Raw genomic sequence first — 22,656 nt, forward strand, 5'->3', positions numbered from 1 at the left:
TACAGAGTAGTCAAATATTCTTAATGGTTCTCAGAAGCCCATTCTAATGAAGTGACTCAGCACAGTATGACCTCTTGGCCTATTGACTAAGATTAAGTATGACTCAGCACAATGCCTTGGTCCCATCTCTTAGATTAAAACATGTTTGGATAGACTTTAATAATATTTTATTTTCTTGCTAATGCTTCTATAAAATATAATTTTGAATATTACTTTTGTGAAGAAAGAGAGTCAAGAAGGTAAATGATTCCACGACTCATTTACCTCAAAGCTTCTTTCAAGAAGCTACCTGCTGTGGCCTATAACGGTCTCACTATCAGTGCTCAGGAACTAAAATAGTGACATGAGGATCTGGGTGTGGGATGGTGGGTGGAAGCTCTGGCACATGGAAGCCCATTCCTAGCTCTAGGAAGAGGTACTGCAACCAGACCTCCTAGTCTCCATGTTGTCACTGACGTACATCTGATAAGAAAATCTTTCACTATGGACTATTTTAAGCTCTCTTTTGAAGGGGGGGATTATAAGAGACTATCCTATTCAATTTAAAACTAACGTTTTCCCTTGGGAATTTTTGTTATTTTTACAATACAGTTAATTGTACTTAAAACTAAAGAGGGTATGGTTTTCCTTCATTCTCTAGCTCCTGCTTCAACCTTTCTCCTTTTATTACCTCACACAGAAAGAACCGAAGAGCACAGAGACTTGTGCAATGCACTTTCCTTAATTAAGGACATGATCGCAGCAGTGGACTTGAAAGTCAATGAGTATGAGAAGCATCAAAAATGGCTTGAGATTCTCAGTAAGATTGAGAACAAAACCTACACGAAACTCAAAAATGGTCACGTGTTCAGGAAGCAGACATTGCTGAGCAAAGAAAGAACGCTGCTGTTCAATGGCCTCGTTTACTGGAAAACAGCCACTGGTCGTTTCAAAGGTATTGTGGCTCTGTGGCTCTGGAAGTCCAAGTATTCCTCCCATCACACGTGTTCTGCTTTCCTTTAGAGAGGACAGACTTTTCTAAGATAAATTGTTTTAAAGTGCAGAGACACATTCCACCCCTGGAAGGGTATGACCCTGAACATCTAGGCATGCATGACCTTCTGTAGGCAAAGGTGTCCCACAAGACCTTGTGGGAATCCGCTGCCTTCCTGCATATTGCTACAAGCAATATGTTTATGAATTCATACATTTGTGATGTCTGTATCAAAGCACTGAGAATCTTACTAATTGTTGGCACAGAAATAGCATTCTGGCAAATGTAGCATGTTGAAAGTGAGGCCCTAGCTGTACACATATAGTCTTGGAGCCAGGCCCAGGACTGCCAAAGCATGGAAGGAAGAAGTGAGTTCTGTTCTGTCATCTTTAGTATTGACTGATGTCATCACTAAATATACACATTGATGTTGGTGTCAACTTTTTCCTAGTGCTGTACTTTGCTAGCAGGCATTCATTCGATTCTTTTATCAGATCAGTCTCAGGCAGCTTAACCTAGTTCAAAAGGCTGATTATGTAATCAGTGATCTTCAATCACTAGTTCACAGTGTAGAAAGTCCTGGTTATAACTATCTATCCATGGACTAATTCGGGACATGTGCCATTCAACAAATATAAAGAGGTTGATTTATACTGGCCTATACCTGGTCTGATTCAGGACTCTCCTGACCTGGCCACATGCTACTATCATCTCTATGGCTTACAGAGATCACTGATGCTCAAAGATGATGACTTGATTGGTCTGAGGATGAAGTATAAGCACAGGGTTGCTTACAAGTTTTCAAATGATTCCCTGTGGCCAGTACTAAGAACCTTGGTTTTGACCTCCCAATGTTTATGACATCTTTATCAATTAAGTACAAAATGGTATGGTGTGTTGTTGATTTAGACTTACTCAAAGGTCCACTGGAGAAATACCAAGTTTTGATGGTGGTTGTAGCCGAATCACTGAAATGGGGTTTTATTGTCTAGCAGCTGGTTATGTTTTAACTAAAGACCTGGCACAATTGAGTATTAGCCACAATCTAGCAATAAACCACAACCTGTAGTTCCAGTTGCTTCAGGTCACTAGATCTATATTGTACCATAAATCATTTAGTAGCATTGTATTAGATTGCTTAACGATATAGCAAATAGTGTTCTTGGTAATAATATTTTGGAGAATTATAGGATCTTGAAGTGCCCTCAGATGTAGATGACATAAAGAATGCATTTTTACTTAGATTTTAAGGTAAAAGCTACTCTATAATACCTTAAATTAGTATTTGTAAAGATAAAGGACTCGCTCTATTAGAGGATACTTCATTTTATCTCTAAATGTCATACCTCTAAGATTCTATTGAATATATTTATTTTAATTGGATGTTTTTCTTTAAATTTTAAAGCTACATTACATTTTAGGGGAGATATAGTTATCCCTATAATTATTCACACAAACATACACAGGTAAATACATGAATTAGCTACTGAAGTATTTATAGAATGTGTCTGGTTATTATAATACAGGCTTTTTAATAAACTTTATTCCTAGACTTTGAAAAATTTTAATTTAAAGAGCATGGAGTTAGAATATTTCATAATGGTATTTGAACTGTGTTTTACTTCATTAATACTAGTAATGTTTTTTTCCCTCTTTGAAGATATCCTAGCTCTACTTCTAACTGATGTGCTGCTCTTTCTACAAGAAAAAGACCAGAAATATATATTTGCAGCTGTTGTAAGTATACATACTGAAATTATTTCACCCCATTTTTATCCTTCAGAACCCTTTGAAATTCCTAGTAAAATCAAGTAGTCACTAGCATGAATATGCCCTGTTATATTTCTCTTATTCATTACTGGTAGTGAGAGTCTAAATGTTGAAAGACTTTGGTAATTATTGATTGGCAAATAAGCACTGCTTTGGCTTTTCCCAACAAGTGGCTCTCTGCCATTGGGCTATTAGAATCTTTTCCTCTAGATACTACCTCCTTTCTGCTCCACCACATTTCCTTCATTTCCAGAAATTACTATTCAGATTAGGATCGCAGTATACTTCTCTATTCCCAGAGTCTGTTTTACCCATAGCCAATCCCATTCACAAGTACCATGATACTCATTCTTTGAAGCCAGAAAACATGGCCCTGGCTTCTGAAGGTTAAAGATGAGTATTTATTTCTACTCTAGTGTTAACTAATTACTGAGGTTGTTTCTATAGCATGTATCTTTGTTAAAGTGTGTACATTAACCTTGTTGCCAGCACAGACTTAGCAGTAAATGCTTATTGTTTAATATTCTTATTACAGCATCTTGTAGTTCAAAATAACTTGAGAAATATGTCATACCAGAGTGACAGGTTCTTTTAGGGGAAAAGAAGCCTCCAGAGTAGATCCTAAACTGTGGCTCTTTAAAATGATAGTGTTGGGGATGGAAAGATAGTACAGAGAATAGAATGCTTTCCTTGTCCTACTGTGGTTTGATCCCTGATACCACATATTGTCTCTAAGCACCATAAAGAATGATACCTGAAGACTGAGCCAGGAGTAAGCCCTGAGCACTGGTGGATGTGCCCCCAAGCTGAAAATGTAATAAAATGTTAAAGCTCATCACCTATTAGCTGATATATTATTTGGGTATTACAAGCAGATAACATCATTTCCAGCTGATTTTTAAAAATTAAAAAGTCAATGAAGTTTCTTTTGTGCTGTTCAGAAGAAGTAAAGAGGCATGCATGTGTGATGGGGAGGAAGAGCTGGAGTAGGGCCTTATCTGCCTGTTGGAGCTTGTCAGGTTGGCCCTGTTCAGCATGTTGTCTTTCATTAGCACAGTGATGCCAAGTGGTATAAAGGTCAGAGATACTTCTCAAAGGATAACAGGCAGCCTTAAACAAGTCCCCACATCTTTTATCCATTGGAATGTATATACAAGTTTCATGTAAATTTATTGATTTTTTCCAGCAAGCCCCTTTATCCTGCTAAGCAGGATGCTCTGAAAGGACATAAAAGGGGAAAGGTGGCACCTATTGGATAGTGAGGGCTATGATAGAAGAGTAAAAGATCGATAGCACCACTTTATGGAAACAACAGCCTCTTCAAAACTAGAGAATCGGAAGGAAGCAAATCCTGTTTTTCTGGGATATTAGAGACCAAATGGCCTGCCAGTGGATCAAGAAGTAGATGTAACATAAAGACAAACATCTTGTTTTTAGGACAATATGCCTAGCATGTGGATTCAGGTCTAGCTCTGATGGCCAACATACAGTATCATTTGACATATCTCTCTAATCTCTCAAAGAGTTGTCTGTGAAAACCATAGACCACAATTCCATTAAGTAGGAAATTGGGAATGCAATTAATTGTTAGCCTGAAGATAGTCACAGTTCAACTTCTCCTGGTTGAATGTGTTTGGCAATAGACAATGATGAGATGCTGTTGGCGTGGTTCCTGAGACATTAGCCTGATATGTAACTACATTCAAAACCACCAGCTCTAACTTTGTGTTTATTGGAGCAAATGAGCAAACACAATCTTGGAAAGTCAAGTTTTGAGCACCCTAATGTTCATTCATATGCTTTTTAGTTGCATGGTATACATTAAGTTGATACAACTTAAGTTATGTAGTAGATGTCTTCTAGTGAACTTTTTTTTAATTTGTTTTTTGGTTTTGGTATTTATTTTTGGGGGGCCACACCTGGTAGTGCTCAGGGGTTACTCCTAGCTCTGCACTCAAATCCCTCCTGGCTCAGGAAACCATTTGGGATGCCAGGGATCCAACCCATGTCTGTCCTGGGTCAGCCCTATCACTGTGCTACCACTCCAGCTCCTCTACTGAACATTTTAAAAGAAAACTGATATTTTAGCTAGGAGTTATTAAAAATTTACTAGAAAACTAGAAACTAGAATATTACTAATCTAGAACTAGTATTACTAGAAATTTGGGGTTCCTACTATTTTGAAAAGTCCTCTTCAATAATACCACAGGCGAGATTCTTTCATTTCCTGTTTTATTAGAAAAAACTGTACTATACCTTACAGAAGCTATAATAACTTTGCATATGGCCAGAAGATAAGCGACTGAAAATAAAAGTGGATAGAATAACATCCCCAAGAATTTGGCTTGTTTTTTGTTTTGTTTGGCCACACCCGGTGATGCTCAGGGGTCACTCCTGGCTATGTGCTCAGAAATTGCTCCTGGCTTGGGGGACCATATGGAATGCTGGGGATCAAACCTAGGTCTGTCCTGGATCAGCCGCATGCAAGGCAAATGGCCTACCACTGCACTATTGCTCTGGCTGTGGATTTGTTTTTTTTTTTTTTAAGGAAAGGCTTAGCTAGAAATGGGAATAGGACCTGTATTCATGAAATAAGACAATAGATATAGGTGTTCAGTAAGTCTAAGAATACTGAGTCCAGGAAGATGTCTTAATTTTCACAGGTAATTTCAAATAAATTAGAAATGGAGAAGTAAGCAGGTAGATCTTCAAATACCAAAGGAAACTGAAAAGTCATGGGAAGCTGTTGTTGCCTGGTAGAATCCTGGTTGGAATCACTGGCTAATAGAATCAATTACCTGATAGAGTCACAAAAGATTGTAGTGTCATAATGGACTGAAAGTTACAGTTCCTACCCTCTTCTGCTCTGGCAGTCATCAGTCCAGTGCCTATAGGAATCAATCATAAAGTGAACATTGGTGGATGGGACCAGGTTCATAATCTGGATGTGATGGGGATATGAATAAATGGTGATTGAGTACTTCTGTTCGGAGAAGCCAGGTCCTCAGCTCTCACCAGTGTTCTCAAGCAAGGACAAGGGAACAGATAGTAGTGTCTTCACTACTCTGAGAAGAGGAGGAAGGAGGCATCCTGGGTGCACAATGGTGTATAGCTTCTGATGTGACAAAGTATCTGATGCTGGGAAAACAGCAGGGCAGCACTGAGACAGCGATTAGGGGCACAGTGATGTGTTCTGAAAAAGGCATTGCTCAGTCCTTGAGGGATAAACCAATCCACATTCCACACTGACTCTGTAAACCATGATGGAAGCCAAAACCATAGAAGATCCTTCCTGTTAGCTCCAAAGCTGTTCATCTTACAGCACTGTCGGACTCTTTGCTCAACTCCAGCCTACTCCTCAGATGAATGTTATCAGTGTCTGATTCCTCTTTGAAGTGTTTATTTAGAATGAGACTTGGAAGAATCAGAGCAAATGTTCATAGAAAAGCTTAATGATGATTTGGCTGAGAAACATTTCCCTTTCTTCCTACTCTTGAAGTTAATTATGCTAAATTTAGTTCTGTAGACTTTTTATTGCATCCATAGTTTATGCAAAGCACTGTGCTTTGTATCCCAAGAAGGATTATCCCATTCCTGCCTGCCAAGAACTCTCAGAGTTGGTGAGAAGAAGCATTTTCAGGTGGAACCAGAGAAGGATGTCGCTGTGCCCTGGAGTTTTAATACTAGAAGACAATGATTGCATCCCAGGAATATGAAATCTTGCCCCATGCTTTACATTTTTATAATACTCTTTGGTAATATGTAAGGGTTCTGTTCTTGCTCCTTTATTGAAGCATTCTTGCTGTAAACTGCTATGTCTAAAGAATCCTATAAGCCTGCCCTGTCCTCACTCCTTTGAAATATATGCCATACTACTTTTTGTTTGTTTTGTACACCTGGGAGTACTTGGGGCTTACCTCTGGCTCTATGCTTAGGGAGTAGCACTCTTTGTAGGACTCTGGGGACCACTTGGGGTGTTGGGGATCTTAGTACTCTGCCCACTGTACTTTTACTCTGGCCCCAATGCTATACTCTTTTCTATCCCATGCCCTTTCCAAAAGTCCTTCTACAACTGCCTGGCATTTTGATGTTTTTCTTACAGCTGAGATTGTACTGTCTTTTTTAAAAGTTTACTTTTTAAACTACCCAATTTTTTTTATATTGACCATCCCTCGTCATATTTGCTAGTTAGTGCAGCCTTCAGGAGCCCATGCAGTGCCAGGGATCGAACTTAGGGCCTCATATATGCCAGGCATTTAAGCTGTTACCTTGGTCCCATTCCCCCTCTTTTTTTGTTGTTGTTGTTTTGGGGCCACACTCCACAGTGCTCAGTGGTTACTCCTGGTTGTGTACTCAAGAATTGCTCTTGGCAGGTTCAGGGATCATATAGAATGCTGGGAATTGAACCCTGGCTCTTCCTAGGTCAGCCACATGCAAGGCAAATTCCCTACCCCTGTGCTCTCTGGACTAATTACCCTCATTCTTTTAATATAATTTTTATTTTAATCATAGTGGCCTACATATCATTGACAATAATATTTTAGGTACATATTAACATAAAACCAGGGGTAATTCCCCTCATTTTTAAGAAAAAAGTCTTCTCCCACTGCTTTTCTCCTCTTCCATCTTCTCTTCACTATACCCTCTCCGAAGGAAAGTGTGCCAGCTTCCACAGCTCTTTGGAATCAGACTTGCCTGTCCCTTTCATTGTGTTTTGCAGGGCTTTTCCTCCTATGTGCATAACATCTCATCTGCACATCCTCTGTTTTATGTAGGATCAGAAGCCATCTGTCATTTCCCTCCAGAAGCTCATTGCTAGGGAAGTTGCAAATGAGGAGAGAGGAATGTTTCTCATTAGTGCTTCATCTGCCGGCCCTGAGATGTATGAAATTCACACCAATTCCAAGGAGGAACGGAACAACTGGATGAGACGGATCCAGCAGGCAGTTGAAAGGTAAAGTTTTCCTTCTGTCCATTATCTCAGAAGTGGATTTGCTCACCTGAGAGTCTAACCTTGTCTCCCCTGCATGCCAACTTCCCCTGCTTTAGCCGGAACAGTGGTGTAAGTGCTTGCTCACTGTGCCCGCCCTGCCTGTGATAGCCCTTCACCCGCACCTTTGTCCCCTGAATATGTGCATGTCGTGTCCACCCTTCCCTCCGCCCTGTCTGCAGCAGCTCGTGGCTCAGCTCCATGAAGACTCCTCCATTACTGGTGTTCTCTCTTTTCCTGAACCCCTTTGGCACTGTGCTCTAAGATCTGTGCTTGATGCTGATCTTGTGGCATGCTCTAGCTGTCATCCTGTGCTTTTTGTGCCTTGTTTGCAGATTAGACTGGAAGCTCCTTGAGGGCAGGAACTGTGTTTCATATGTCTGTGTTCTTTCTCTACTGAATCATTCAATAAACTCTTTTAGATGGGAGGATCTCTGTGTTCTTCATCAATATTCTCCGTGTTCCTTATGCAAGCACAGTTTTGTTAAATGCGGGTAACAGGTTATGGTGAGCATTTACTGATCTATAAGGATCTCCCAGTGCCAGAAGAGGGTGATGGTGACCACTCGAGGTGTTACTAGGCCTGTCTGTGCTCTGGCCTTCTGATATAGTGCAGCTCAGGACTTGCTAGTCTAGGGGACACCATGGCTACCCCCCAGTAGTGTTCAGGAGCCATAAGCTGGAATCAAACACAAGCCTAGAAAATGCAAGGCATGCACACCACCTCTTTGGACTGTCTTCCTTGTCCAGGATGATCATATTTAATGATAATTTTATTAGTGATATTATATAAAATATCCCAACTTTCATTGTGTCCCCACCAACCTGGTGCCCAAAATACATCCCCTACAATTTTTCTACCCCCAACTAAGTATAATTGTATATAAATGCAGTAGGAAACAAAAATTATTTTAGTGGTGGCAATGGTGGTAGTGTGGTGATGAGTATGTATGTGTGTGTGTGAGAAAGAGAAAGAGAGAGAGAAGGGAAGGAGAGGGAAAGAGAGAGAAAGAGCAAGCATGAGAGTGAGTTCATTGGACTAGATTAGCCATCCATTACTATTTGAGAACACTATTACTTAATTTGGGTCCTTCATCTACTCTAGCAAACCAGTTTTTTCTTGGTTAGAGGTTTGAATTCTCTTCATGCTAAACTCTATTCTCCTAACAATTCTACCAAGCTTCCATGTCCTCCCTAAGGAAGAAAACATTTGGTTTCAGTTCTCTCTTGACTGTTGTCTTTTTAAAGTTGCCCAGAAGAAGAAGGGGGAAGGACGAGTGAATCTGATGAAGAGAAGCGGAAAGCTGAAGCAAGAGTGGCCAAAATCCAGCAATGTCAAGGTACACAGACCTCTGCGGCTTCTGAGCTGCAGTGGTCTCCTGGGGGCTGGGAAAGACTAGATCTGCCTGGGAGGCTAGACTTGGTGGTTCATCCTGGGTGGTTCATCTGTTCTTCCTGTGGCCAGCCTAAACCCTTTCTTTCTGGCTTTATTTTTGGGCCACATCTAGCAGACTCAGGTTGTACTCCTGGCTCTGTGCTTAGGGATCATCCTGGAAGTGCTTGAAGAACCATAGGTGATGCTGAGAATTGAACTTGGGTCAATCATGTGCAAAGCAAACACCCTATCTGCTGTACTGTCACTCTTGACTTATGACCCCCTTCCTCTCTGAAAACAAAAACAAACAAACAAACAAAAACCATGCAATGCTAATAACTCTCACCCTCCTTTTCAGTGCTTAAAAAGACATGAAGAAATTCTGCCCATAGCACATAACACATTTGTCACAAATCTGGACAGAGTCAGTGTGAGTGCTGACAAACCTTGGAACTGCAGAGGCTTAGGAATTTCAGATGCCATCACTGTCAAGGGACTGGAATTTCATGTCTTTGGGTGTGGAACCCTGAAAGCTCAAGGACATGGTTGCCTAGAGTTTAGACTGGAAAGTCAGGAAGTGAGAAAAGCTCACTGATGGTCCTGTCAAAGGGATAGCTCATTGCTGCTGGGTGTTTGACTCGGGTTGGGAGCTTTAAAATGGCAATTCTTGTATTCCTCTCAGCCATTTCACGCAAAGGTATTGGAGAAGGCAGTAGGCATTTCTATTTTAAATTCTCCCTAGCTGATTCAGAGAGGCAGAGAGAACTGAGAACCTCTTGATGCCTCGATGTTTAAAAACCTCTTTTAAGTGCTAAGAATTCTGTGATGTATTGAAAGTTCAGCACAGCAATGCATGCCGAAGTGGCACCCTCCCTCCAAAATGGGCTATTTGTAAATACAAATGAAAACCAGTATGTTTGATTTTGTCCAAGACTGGCCAACCCTGGGCTGTTTCAGGCTTTTTTGCATTGTTTTTTTTTCTTGCGGGTATCGCTCATCCTGGACAGACTGCCTCAATTTTCATTCCTGAACTTAATGTTTAGTCTTAATAGAAAACAGCCTGAATAAACAAAGAATAGCTTTGCAAGTTTTTTCTGGGATGAAGAGTACAGGGGAGGAAATTTTGGGGAGGTTTACCATGTTTGTAGAAAAGCCCATGGGAATTCTGTGGTGGTAAATCATCTGAGGGAACCCTCTATCCCACCCTCTTATATTTAGGGGGGAAAGTCAGAATAAGAACGTGAGTCCTTCTCTGAGACCACACTGCTTTTTCATTAGCTGTATCTTCATCTTGTCTCTTGGCTTTTCATGTTTGTCATATTCATACGGTAACCCAGGGCCACGACTATCTCATAGAAATCCTCAGCAACCAAGACCAGCAAATTTGCACCTACTTGGAGGAGAAGTTGCATATCTACGCAGAACTGGGAGAACTGAGTGGATTTCAGGAGGTGCATCTGGAGCCCCACCTCCTCATTAGACCTGACCCAGGAGAGCCTCCTCAGGCTGCCTCCTTACTAGCAGCAGCATTGAAGGAAGGTGAGATGCTTCCAAAGGGATTGACATATGCCACAGAGGGCTCTCAGGCATCTTTCTTATGCCATGTCCCATGGCTATAAGTACAATACAACCATGCCAAGTCTTCACTTTCCTGGAATTTACATTTCAGTGAACTGTAAAGAAAGGTTGTTATCAGGGTACAGCAATTGCTGTGAACTCAGGCAGGCCATGGTAAGGTGGAGTGAATGATGGAGTTTGAGAAAGATAAGTTTTTATTTTTTATTTATTATATTTTATTTTATTGTTTTGGTTTTCGGGTCACACCCAGCAGCGCTCAGGGGTTACTCCTGGCTCCACACCCAGGCTCGGGGGACCATATGCGATGCCAGGATTTGAACCACTGACCTTCTGCATGCAAGGCAAATGCCTTACCTCCATGCTATCTCTCCTGCCCTTGGGGAAGATAAGTTTTGCTTTTGATGGGAACTCCTCTTGGTGATGCTTCTTGAATAGGCTGAGGCCCCTGGATAGGGTGATGCTTGAGGACAGGAGGAAGCCAAGTAGATATCAAGGGAAGAAAAGTACCACACTGAGAACAGTAGGTGCAAAAACTATGAGGCAGGTGCATGAAACTTTTTTTGAGAAACAGTGAGGAGACCAGGGCAAGTGGAGGGCAGGGAGGCATAGAGAGAGGCACAGATTAGAAAGAAAAACTTTGGATTTTATTTCTGTGAAGCACTGTGAGTTGTTGTGTTTTTGTTTTTGTTTTGTTTTGTTTTAGTGATAGGGAGGGCAGTGCACTCAAGAATCACTCCTGTTAAGGCTCAGAAGACCATATGGGGTACTGGGGATTGAACCTAGGTTGGCTGTGTGCAAGGCAGACACCCTACCCCAGGGGTCAGTAATCTGCAGCTCCAGAGCCACATGTGGCTCTTTTGAAGCTTTGCCGAGGCTCCAACAGCAGGGGTTATAAGCAGGGGGGCGGGGAGCAGTATCACTTAAATATTTTAATTGGCCATTAATTTGCACAAATATATTTTACATTGTTGAGTGAAAAAGGTTTTTTCTTCAGATCAACAGCTAACTGCATAATCCTGTATAGAGCATTAAAATCAGAAACAATGTATGCACTGCTATATTTGTTTTAAATGTCATGATGGTTTTGCAGCTCGCAGTTCTTTTCCCACCCTTCAAAAACAAGTCCAAGTTGGTCTTTATATCTTAAAGATTGCAGCCCTACCTGCTGTAAAATCTATGACCTAATATTGTGAGTTTTAAATGGAGGAGTGAAATTATGTGTGTTTTAAAAGAAATCCTAGGCCATAGAGATAGTACAACAGTAGTACCAAAAACCAAAGAAGAAGATAAAAGTTAAAGAAAAGAAAACCATGGGCTTGGAGAGATAGCACAGTGGCATTTGCTTTGCGGCAGCCGATCCAGGAGCAAAGGTGATTGGTTCGAATCCCGGTGTCCCATATGGTCCCCTGTACCTGCCAGTAGCTATTTCTGAGCAGACAGCCAGGAGTAACCCCTGAGCACTGCCAGGTGTGGCCCAAAAACCAAAAAAAAAAAAAAAGAAGAAAGAAAACCAAAGAAATTTTTCTGACCACCGGGTGAAGACCAGACTCTGAAATGGTGATACTATAGTTTAGAATATTAAAAGATGAGGCTACATGAGATTGTATGGATAAGCTCACTGGATATGAAAATTCAGTGTACTGGGGTGTTGATGAAAACTTTGTGAAGAATTTTACAAAATTCATGAAGAAAAGTGTTCATGAAATTTAAATTATTGAGACTGTTGAAGGGCCAGGAAATAGTCCAAGCACAGATGCAGGTCAAGCACAGTTGGGCCAGAACATTGAACCATTCAGACCAATTGGCTCAGTATTCTTGGAAGTGGCTCCTCAGCCCTTTGAGAACTGTTTTGGGAGAACCCCCAAATTAAAACTGACTGGCCATGATGACAGACTAGCATTGGGAATGGTGGTTTTTTTCTTTCTTTCTTGTTTTTGTGTCACACCCGGCAGCGCTCAAGAGTTACTCCTGGCTCCATGCTCAGAAATCATCCCTGGCAGGCATGGGGGACTATATGGGGTGCCGGGATTCAAACCACCTTCCTTCTGCATGAAAGGCAAATGCCTTACCTCCAGGCTATCTCTCCAGCCCCGGGAATGGGGTTTAACTTGTGCCAGATTCTGAGTTGCTGGAGAAATCTGTGGATGAAGGTAACATCTTTAACAAGGAGGGTGGGGAGTGGTAAAGTCTGACAGCAGGAACTTTAAGAAATAAAAGTGTTCTTAGAGGATGAGAATAATGGTTAGAAGTGAATATATAGGGACACAATTCTGAGTGATAAAGATAGCCACAACTTCAGAGTGACCGGAAATGCAGTCATTCAGCATAGGGTGTAAATTACAACCCAGGGCCTGAGTGCGTCCTTCCCATAACCTGTTTGTAAAAATAGCTTTATTGGATTATGGATTGCAGCATTATTTGTTCAGTCATGTCTGCTCTGTGATTGCTTTCTGGCTATAGAGGCCATGATGATTTGATGCTGAATGTCTATGGCCCACACAGCTTGCAGTGTCAATCTGATCCTTTGCAGAACCTCCCCTTCCCACCATGTTTTGTCTTAGACTTTTTTCTCAGAGAATATTTAGAAATGAAGGAGATTATCATTTCTATTTTACAATTGTGGACACCGAGTCTGAAGAAGTAGGGGCCCAAGAAGTAGTCTAAGGTGGAAAACTTAGACTGCTGGTGGAACATCTATTTATTCATTCCCTATGAATTTATGGCATGCACTGCCACTGAGTTAAGAAGTAGCATTTCTGGGATTGTGCTGGTTTCTTTGCTTGGCAGACACTTGGGGGCCTCCCCAGGCATCCCCTGACGGCTTGCCTCGGCTGAGGTGAGTGTTTGGGGGCCGGAGTTGCAGATCAGGCTGACTGCTGGACCCCTAGGCCCGGCAGACATTTTGGGACCTCCCCCAGCCTGCATCAACCTGGGAACTTTGACCTGATTCAGCATTAATCTCTTCAAGGCGTGTCTCGCTGGGGCTGTGAGTTTTCTGTTGGAGTTGTGGATTGTGCTGGTTTCTTTGCTTGGCAGACACTTGGGGGCCTCCCCAGGCATCCCCTGACGGCTTGCCTCGGCTGAGGTGAGTGTTTGGGGGCCGGAGTTGCAGATCAGGCTGACTGCTGGACCCCTAGGCCCGGCAGACATTTTGGGACCTCCCCCAGCCTGCATCAACCTGGGAACTTTGACCTGATTCAGCATTAATCTCTTCAAGGCGTGTCTCGCTGAGGCTGTGAGTTTTCTGTTGGAGTTGTGGATTGTGCTGGTTTCTTTGCTTGGCAGACACTTGGGGGCCTCCCCAGGCATCCCCTGACGGCTTGCCTCGGCTGAGGTGAGTGTTTGGGGGCCGGAGCGCGGCCGCTCCGCTGCGCTTCGCGGCCGCGCACTCCACCTCGCCAATGAGTACCACCACAACACGTAGAAAAACCCACAGCGTAAGCGAGACAATGGGGAGACTACGCAGACCAACTTCAACCATAGAGAATGAAGATGGAAACTCTGATGACCCAACAACGACCAACTACCTAAGCAGTCTTTCAGAAATGGAGTTTAGAGACGAAATATGGAGGTTGCTATCAGATATCAAAGAAAGTATAAATCAGAGCACTAATAAAAATCAAGAGAATATGAAGACAGAAATCAGAAAACTCCAAACTGAAATATCAGATCAGATAACAGGTCTGAAAAACTCAATAGACGAATTGAAGAACATAATGGATGAGTTTTCCAACAGGTTAACAGCAGCTGAGGATAGAATTAGTGCTTTAGAAGATGAGATGCATAACAACTTTACACAGCAGAAGAGATTAGAAAAAAACCTCAAATCAAATGATCAGACAATGGAAAATTTACTCAAAGAATATGAGAAGATGAAAATAGAAGTCTTTGATAAGCTCAACAGAAACAACTTCAGAATCATTGGAGTTCCAGAGACCCAAGAAGAAAATCTTCAGGAAGAATCAATGGTTAAGAACATCATCACAGAGAAACTACCAGAGCTAAAGAAAACATGTGACCAAATCCTGCATGCCCGAAGAGTACCAGCTAAAAAAGACCCCAGTAGAAACACCCCAAGACACATCCTAGTCACCATGATGAAACCCACCGATAGAGATAGAATACTGCAAGCAGCAAGATCGAAAAGGGAAATTACATTCCACGGAGCATCCTTGAAATTTACAGCAGACCTGTCACCAGAAACACTCAAGGCCAGAAGGCAGTGGTGGGACGTAGTGGCAAAACTCAATGAAATAAATGCTTCGCCAAGAATATTGCACCCAGCAAAACTAAGTTTCAGGTTTGACGGATGTATACACGGCTTCACAGATAAACAACAGCTCAAAATCTTTGCAGACTCAAAACCAGCCTTAAAAGAAAAACTGAAAGATCTACTCTAAAAACAAGACAGAACAAAAAACACACCAAACTTCTACACAAAGATGGCAATAAATCCCATGACAATTATTTCTCTCAATGTCAATGGACTAAATGCACCAGTTAAGAGGCACAGAGTGGCGAAATGGATCAAAAAACTGAAGCCAACCTTCTGCTGTCTACAAGAAACACACCTGAATAGTCAGAATAAACATAGACTCAAAATCAAAGGCTGGAGGAAAATCATTCAAGCAAACAACACCCTTAAAAAAGCGGGGGTGGCCATACTAATATCAGATGACACAAACTTTATACTCAGAAAAATTGTAAGGGACAAAGATGGATATTATGTACTAATCAAGGGATTTGTACAGCAAGAAGAAATCACTCTCCTAAACATATACGCACCGAATGAGGGTCCAGCAAAGTATTTAATACAATTGTTGACAAATCTGAAGAAGGATATCAATAATAACACAATAATTGTGGGAGACCTCAACACAGGCTTGTCAACACTTGATAGGTCAACCAAATGGAAACCCAACAAAAATATACTAGACCTGCAAAAAGAAATGGATGAAAGAGGCCTAGTAGATATATATAGGGCACTCTATCCTCAGAAACCTGGATACACATTCTTTTCCAATGTACATGGATCATTCTCCAGGATAGATCATGTGCTGGCACATAAAACATACCTCCATAAAATAAAAAAGATAGACATTTTGCAGGCTGCCTTTGCTGACCACAAGGCTCTGAAGTTAGATGTGAACTGCAAAGGGACACAGAAGAAAAAATTTAACACCTGGAAGTTAAACAGCCTCATACTCAATAACCAGTGGGTCCGAGATGAAATCAAGGAGGAAATCAAAAGGTTCCTGGAAACAAATGACAATAAAGACACAAACTATCAGAACTTATGGGACACAGCAAAAGCAGTACTGAGAGGAAAATTTATAGCTTTGCAAGCACACATCAGGAAGGAAGAAGGAGCTTACCTGAGTAGCTTAATGACACAGCTAATAGAACTAGAAAGTGCTCAACAAAAGGACCCAAAAATAGGGAGACAGAAGGAAATAACAAAGCTGAGAGCAGAAATCAACGAAGTGGAAACCCAAAAAACAATCCGAAAGATCAACGAAAGCAGAAGTTGGTTCTTTGAAAAAATAAACAAGATTGATAGACCATTGGCAAAACTCACAAAGCAAAAGAAAGAGAGAAACTTGATAACGCGTATTAGAAATGAGAAGGGGGAGATCACTACAGATACTGCAGAGATTCAAAGGGTATTCAGAGAATACTTTGAGAAACTCTATGCCACTAAATATGAGAACCTGGAAGAAATGGATAAATTTCTGAACTCATATAACCTTCCACGGTTGAATAAAGAAGAGGTAGCATATCTAAACACCCCCATCACTATTGAGGAAATTAAAACTGTAATCAAAAATTTACCCAAAAACAAAAGCCCAGGCCCTGATGGATTCACGAATGAATTCTTTCAAACCTTTCAAGAGGAACTACTACCAATTCTGGCCAGGCTCTTTTATGAAATCGAAAAAACAGGAATACTTCCAAATAGCTTTTATGAAGCCAACATCACCTTAATACCAAAACCTGATAGAGATGCTGCCAAAAAAGAAAATTACAGACCAATATCCCTGATGAACACAGATGCAAAGATCCTCAACAAAATCCTGGCGAACAGGATCCAGTGCCTCATCAAGAAGATCATTCACTTTGATCAAGTAGGTTTCATCCCAGGAATGCAAGGATGGTTTAACATCCGTAAATCTATTAATATAATACACAACATAAACAACAACAAAAATAAAAATCACATGGTCATATCAATAGATGCAGAAAAAGCATTTGATAAGGTTCAACACCCATTCTTGATTAAAACTCTCAGCAAGATAGGAATAAAAGGAACCTTTCTCAATATAGTCAAAGCCATCTACCAGAAGCCAGTGGCAAATATTATCCTCAATGGAGAAAAACTAAAATCCTTTCCTCTAAATTCTGGTACAAGACAAGGCTGTCCTCTCTCACCACTCCTATTCAACATAGCACTGGAAGTACTTGCTATAGCGATTAGGCAAGAAAAAGATATCAAGGGAATTCAGATAGGAAAGGAAGAAGTCAAGCTCTCACTGTTTGCAGATGACATGATACTCTACTTAGAAAACCCTAAAGACTCTACCAAAAAGCTTCTAGAAATAATAGATTTGTATAGCAAAGTGGCAGGATACAAAATTAACACACAAAAATCAATGGCCTTTTTATACACGAATAATGATAGGGAAGAAATGGACATTAAGAGAACAATCCCATTCACATTAGTTCCACACAAACTCAAATATCTTGGAGTCAACCTGACTAAAGATGTGAAGGATCTATACAAAGAAAACTACAAAACACTGCTCCAAGAAATAAGAGAGGACACGCGGAAATGGAAACACATACCATGCTCATGGATTGGCAGGATCAACATCATTAAAATGGCAATACTTCCAAAAGCATTGTACAGATTTAACGCGATTCCTCTAAAGATACCCATGACATTTTTCAAAGAAGTGGATCAAATACTTCTGAAATTCATCTGGAACAACAAACAACCTCGAATAGCTAAAGCACTCCTTGGGAAAAGGAATATGGGAGGCATTACTTTCCCCAATTTTAAGTTGTATTACAAAGCAACAGTTATAAAAACAGCATGGTATTGGAATAAAAACAGACCCTCAGATCAGTGGAATAGGCTTGAGTACTCAGAGAAGGTTCCTCAGACATATAACCACCTTGTTTTTGATAAAGGAGCAAAAAATCCTAAATGGAGCAGGGAAAGCCTATTCAACAAGTGGTGTTGGCACAACTGGTTAACCACTTGCAAAAAAGCGAACTCAGACCCCCAGCTAACACCATATACAAAGGTAAAATCCAAATGGATTAAAGACCTTGATATCAGAACTGAAACTATAAGGTATATAGAACAACATGTAGGTGAAACACTCCAGGACATTGAGACTAAAGGCATCTTTAAGGAGGAGACAGCACTTTCCAAGCAAGTGGAAGCAGAGATAAACAGATGGGACTATATTAAGCTGAAAAGCTTCTGCATCTCAAAGGAAATAGCGCCCAGAATACAAAGGCCACCCACTGAGTGGGAGAAATTATTCACCCAATACACATCAGATAAAGGGCTAATATCCAAAATTTACAAGGTACTGACAGAACTATACAAGAAAAAAACAACTAACCCCATCAAAAAATGGGGAGAAGAAATGAACAGACACTTTGAAAAAGAAGAAAGGCAAATGGCCAAAAGGCACATGAAAAGATGTTCAACATCACTAATCGTCAGGGAGATGCAAATCAAAACTACTATGAGGTACCACCTCACGCCACTGAGATTGGCACACATCACAAGAAAGGAAAACAAGCAGTGCTGGCGGGGATGTGGAGAGAAAGGAACTCTTTTTCACTGCTGGTGGGAATGCCGTCTAGTACAACCTTTATGGAAAGCGATATGGAGATTCCTTCACAAACTGGAAATTGAGCTTCCATACGATCCAGCTATACCACTCCTAGGAATATACCCAAGAAACACAAAAATACAATACAAAAAACCCTTCCTTACTCCTATATTCATTGCAGCGCTATTTACAATAGCCAGACTCTGGAAACAACCAAGATGCCCTTCAACAGATGAGTGGCTGAAGAAACTGTGGTACATATACACAATGGAATACTATGCAGCCATCAGGAGAGATGAAGTCATGAAATTTTCCAATACATGGATGTACATGGAATCTATTATGCTGAGTGAAGTAAGTCAGAGGGAGAGAGAAAGACGCAGAATGGTTTCACTCATCTATGGGCTTTAAGAAAAATGAAGGACATTTTTAACAATATCTCAGAGACAAGAGAGATGAGGGCTGGTAGGTGCAGCTCAGGACATGCAGCTCATCACATAGAGTGATGAGTGCAGTTGCAGAGATGACTACACTGAAAACTATCATAAAATGTGAATGAATGAGGGAAGTAGAAAGCCTGTCTCGAGTACAGGTGTAGGGGGGTGGGGAGGAGGGAGATCTGGGAAATTGGTGGTGGGAATGTTACACCGGTGAAGGGGGGGTGCTCTTTACATGACTGTAATCATACAACTATAATCATGTTTGTAATCACGGTGTTTAAATAAAGATAAAAAAAAAAAAAAAAAAAAAAAAGAAGTAGCATTTCTATGCACTTTCAGTGGGGAAAAGCAAACAACACGCAAGAAGCAAGATCACTTCAGAAAGCACAAAAAAGGAGATCATGGGGTGTTGGGGATATGGAAGGGGTTGGAAATGTAGTTCAGTAGTAGAGTACCTGCCTAGCATGATGAATCTCTGGGTTTGGTTCCTGGCTCTCCCCTCACCCCAAACAAAAAATATGGCATGAAAAATGGATTTGAGATGAGGTGAGGATTTTGCCATGAGAGGCCAAAGAAACATTTCTTTCTTGATGTGGTGGTGTTCCTGAATCTTAGCAAACTTTAACAAGAGTTTTTAGGTTTTTTTAGTTTTTAACTTTTTTCAGATTGCAAGCCGTTTGTTTTTCTCCTCTGGAGAATGTTCTGGAAGCCAATGGTAAAGGCTGGGAAATTTGTGTGTGTTGGGGTACAGTGAATTTAAGGTATGTTTTAGGGGATGGATGTGCTTTCAAAAAGTAATAAATTTTGGGAGGCTGGGCAGGTGGTGGCCCGGTGAGGACCCTTGTCCCTGAAAGAAAAGTAATAAATACTTCTGAATACCAGAATTGAAACTTGTGATTCCTAGTATCATATGTAATTGAATTACAGGGGTTCTTTACCACACCATTTTATTAAAAATATGCTTGACAAATGTGTATGTATTAAGAAATGTTTACAACATGACATTTTTCTGACCAGTGTTGTTGAAATAATTCTTTATTGCAAAATGATGCTCAAAAGTCACTGATTCAGGTTGCAAACATTTTCTCTGTAAAGGGCTCAATTGTAAGTCTTGTACGCTTTTGGACCATGGACAGTTTCTGTTGTATGTGTACATATGTATGTGTGTGTCTGTGCTTATATTTTAATAGCTCTTGAAGAATATAAAAACCATTTTTAGCTCTTGGCTGCACAAAAGTAGATGTAGGCCAAATACAGTTTGCCAATTTCTGGTCTAGATTCAACTATGTATGTATATATATATATTTATCTATATATCTATATCTATATATATCAACTATGTATGTATATATATACATGGCTATGTATGTATATATATACATGGCTCAAAAACATATACATATACACCTACATATATGTTTGGATCCATAGGTATCTCCATGTTTGAAAATAGACCATTGTCTTTCCTTTTTGTAGCCCAGAGCCTGCACGTGGCAGTGAAGGCCACTCAGCTAGGAGATCCCAGTCCAGCACCTGAGGGAGGCTGTGGAGACTCAGTCCTGACAGATCTGTTTGATACTCATGATGGCCCTGGATCGCCCCCGGCTTGTAAGTGAACATGCATCTCTGCAAAGAGCTTGGGCACCATCCCTGGAGTACTGTGACACATAAAATGAAGCTGCTACTAACCTCGTTAGAGGGAACTGAATGTATTTTATAAACCAGACAAGAACAAACAAACAAACAAACAAAAAACAATACCTATACCTGAAAGTGAATGTTTTATGCCTGATGCAGGTGTCATATTTACATTTATGATAAGGATACCAGGGTTCCAAAGATTAAAAAGAGTAGCTGGTGGCTTTTACTGCTGTTGCCAGGGAAGCTTTTCTCCTGTGCAGATCCTACTCTGTTCTAGCCCCCTTCAATCCTCCACTTTCCTTTTTTATAATCATTTTGAATACAGTGTTGAAAGAACTCTCAGGAGGGCATTTGCCTTGCATGCAGCTGACCTCAGTTCCATCTCTGGCACTCCATATAGTCCCCTGAGCCCACTGAGAGTCATCATAAGTCCAGAGCTAAGAGTAAGCCCTGAATACTGCTAGGTGTGGCCTCAAACCAAATAACAAACAAAAAATAAAAGGGATCTCTGAAATTTATCAGAGAAAAAAATCTTTTAACTTAACTCATAATCAAAAAAGTAATTCAGAAAACTAGAATCTCTCTCTCAAATACATTGATTTAGTTTTAGGTATGGCTAAAGACAGAAGTGCCCAAAGACTACAAATGGATGTCATGACAAGCTTTTGTTCAAGTCTGAATTCATTCATTGAGATTCTAGTTAAAAGCATTTTAATTGCATAAAACTAGTAAAATGATTTTGAATTATTACTCAGAACCTAATTCTGAGCTATCACTGTTTTGTGATTAGTTAGTTGTAAGTTAAATATGGAATTCCCTTAAATTTTGTGAGATAAGAACATACAAAGTCTTTGTTATCATGTCTGGGTGACTATTGTATCTCCCTGATGCCACTAGTTTTTATGTGCATCGAGTAAAATGTCTTTAGTAGCTAGAGCTGGGGGAGGATCAAGTTGTCTTAGCATTTCCTGAATAACATCCCTGGGTTAATTAAGATAGAAGCAGTACACAGTTTTAATTCTGTACATTTTTCTTTTTACCAGACCCAATAATAATTTACTCCTCCTGTGTTCTGCTTTATCTAATCCTGGGTTTCTATTTTCAGAATGTGCACATGTGTTTTTCATTTCGACACAGTCCAGCTCTGTCAGGGGAGCTGTATGGCCCTGGCTGATTTCCTTTTTAGAGGAGAGTTTCATTATGCCATTGAGGAAGTTCTATCTAAAAATACGTGTGGGCTGCTTGCTGTGCTCAGCGCAGCCTGGGACAACTGGAGGAACTGTGCTCCCACAGCTGCTGGGCGCACCTGCCTCAACCTTCCCTCCCTCAGACCAGTGAGGCAGCTCCCTGCTTGTGTTCACGTCCTCTATGATGTGGGATAGTTCCAATGGTACACCCATGATGTCCACTGTAGCCATCCCTCACAGAAGCCTGGGGTATCGGATCCACGGTGAGGTGAGGGGCTGGCAGTTTCCTGCACCCCAAAATTCAGCCCTGGGCTGGATTGGAACTTGGTGTCCTAAGAGTTGGTTCTCTTGTCAAGTTGATGAGAGCAAATTATTGTTCCTCAGCAAGGGTCAAAATGATGGGTCAGTTTTGTGAGTGGCTGAGGACAGGAGGCCTTTCCTAGTCAGCTCTGTCAGCCTGAGGTGATGACCAACAAAGACTCTTGCTTAAGTCCTCCCCAAACCTAATCAGGTGGATGGCTATAATTGAGATCCTGAAGATTTCTGACAACCTCTAATTCAGTCTGAAGTTAAATTCAAGGAAGACCTCACCTGAACCATGATCCTCTTTTCTTGTATTCATTCCACTGGTTCCCCTATAGGCTCATCCTTGATTCCTGAAGGGATGTGTTTGGCCCCTTTTCTGGCATCTCTCTGAGAGCTGACTAATGGATCCATCTTTGATAGGGAAGTAGCTAGAAAGCATCCTGCTGTTGCAAGTAATACTAGCTTGGACTAAATGAACATATTTTGGCTGATATGATTTAAATTCATATCAACTTTTGTATTGTATATGTTTTGGGGTCACACCTG

General features: G+C 40.9%; 1 protein-coding gene across 1 annotated transcript in view; it reads left to right on the plus strand.

Moving 5' to 3' along the window:
* Nucleotides 1-22,656, plus strand: part of ARHGEF28 (Rho guanine nucleotide exchange factor 28) — a 291,674-nt gene that overhangs the window by 219,965 nt on the left and 49,053 nt on the right. The window contains exons 24-29 of the mRNA XM_049768833.1: nucleotides 680-934; nucleotides 2,634-2,710; nucleotides 7,519-7,697; nucleotides 8,982-9,073; nucleotides 10,465-10,647; nucleotides 20,453-20,584. Of these exons, the coding sequence (XP_049624790.1) occupies nucleotides 680-934; nucleotides 2,634-2,710; nucleotides 7,519-7,697; nucleotides 8,982-9,073; nucleotides 10,465-10,647; nucleotides 20,453-20,584 (918 nt within the window). The remainder of the gene's footprint in view (nucleotides 1-679; nucleotides 935-2,633; nucleotides 2,711-7,518; nucleotides 7,698-8,981; nucleotides 9,074-10,464; nucleotides 10,648-20,452; nucleotides 20,585-22,656) is intronic.

Source organism: Suncus etruscus, chromosome 2 (genome assembly GCF_024139225.1).
Source record: "Suncus etruscus isolate mSunEtr1 chromosome 2, mSunEtr1.pri.cur, whole genome shotgun sequence".
NCBI classification, from domain to species: Eukaryota; Metazoa; Chordata; class Mammalia; order Eulipotyphla; family Soricidae; genus Suncus; species Suncus etruscus.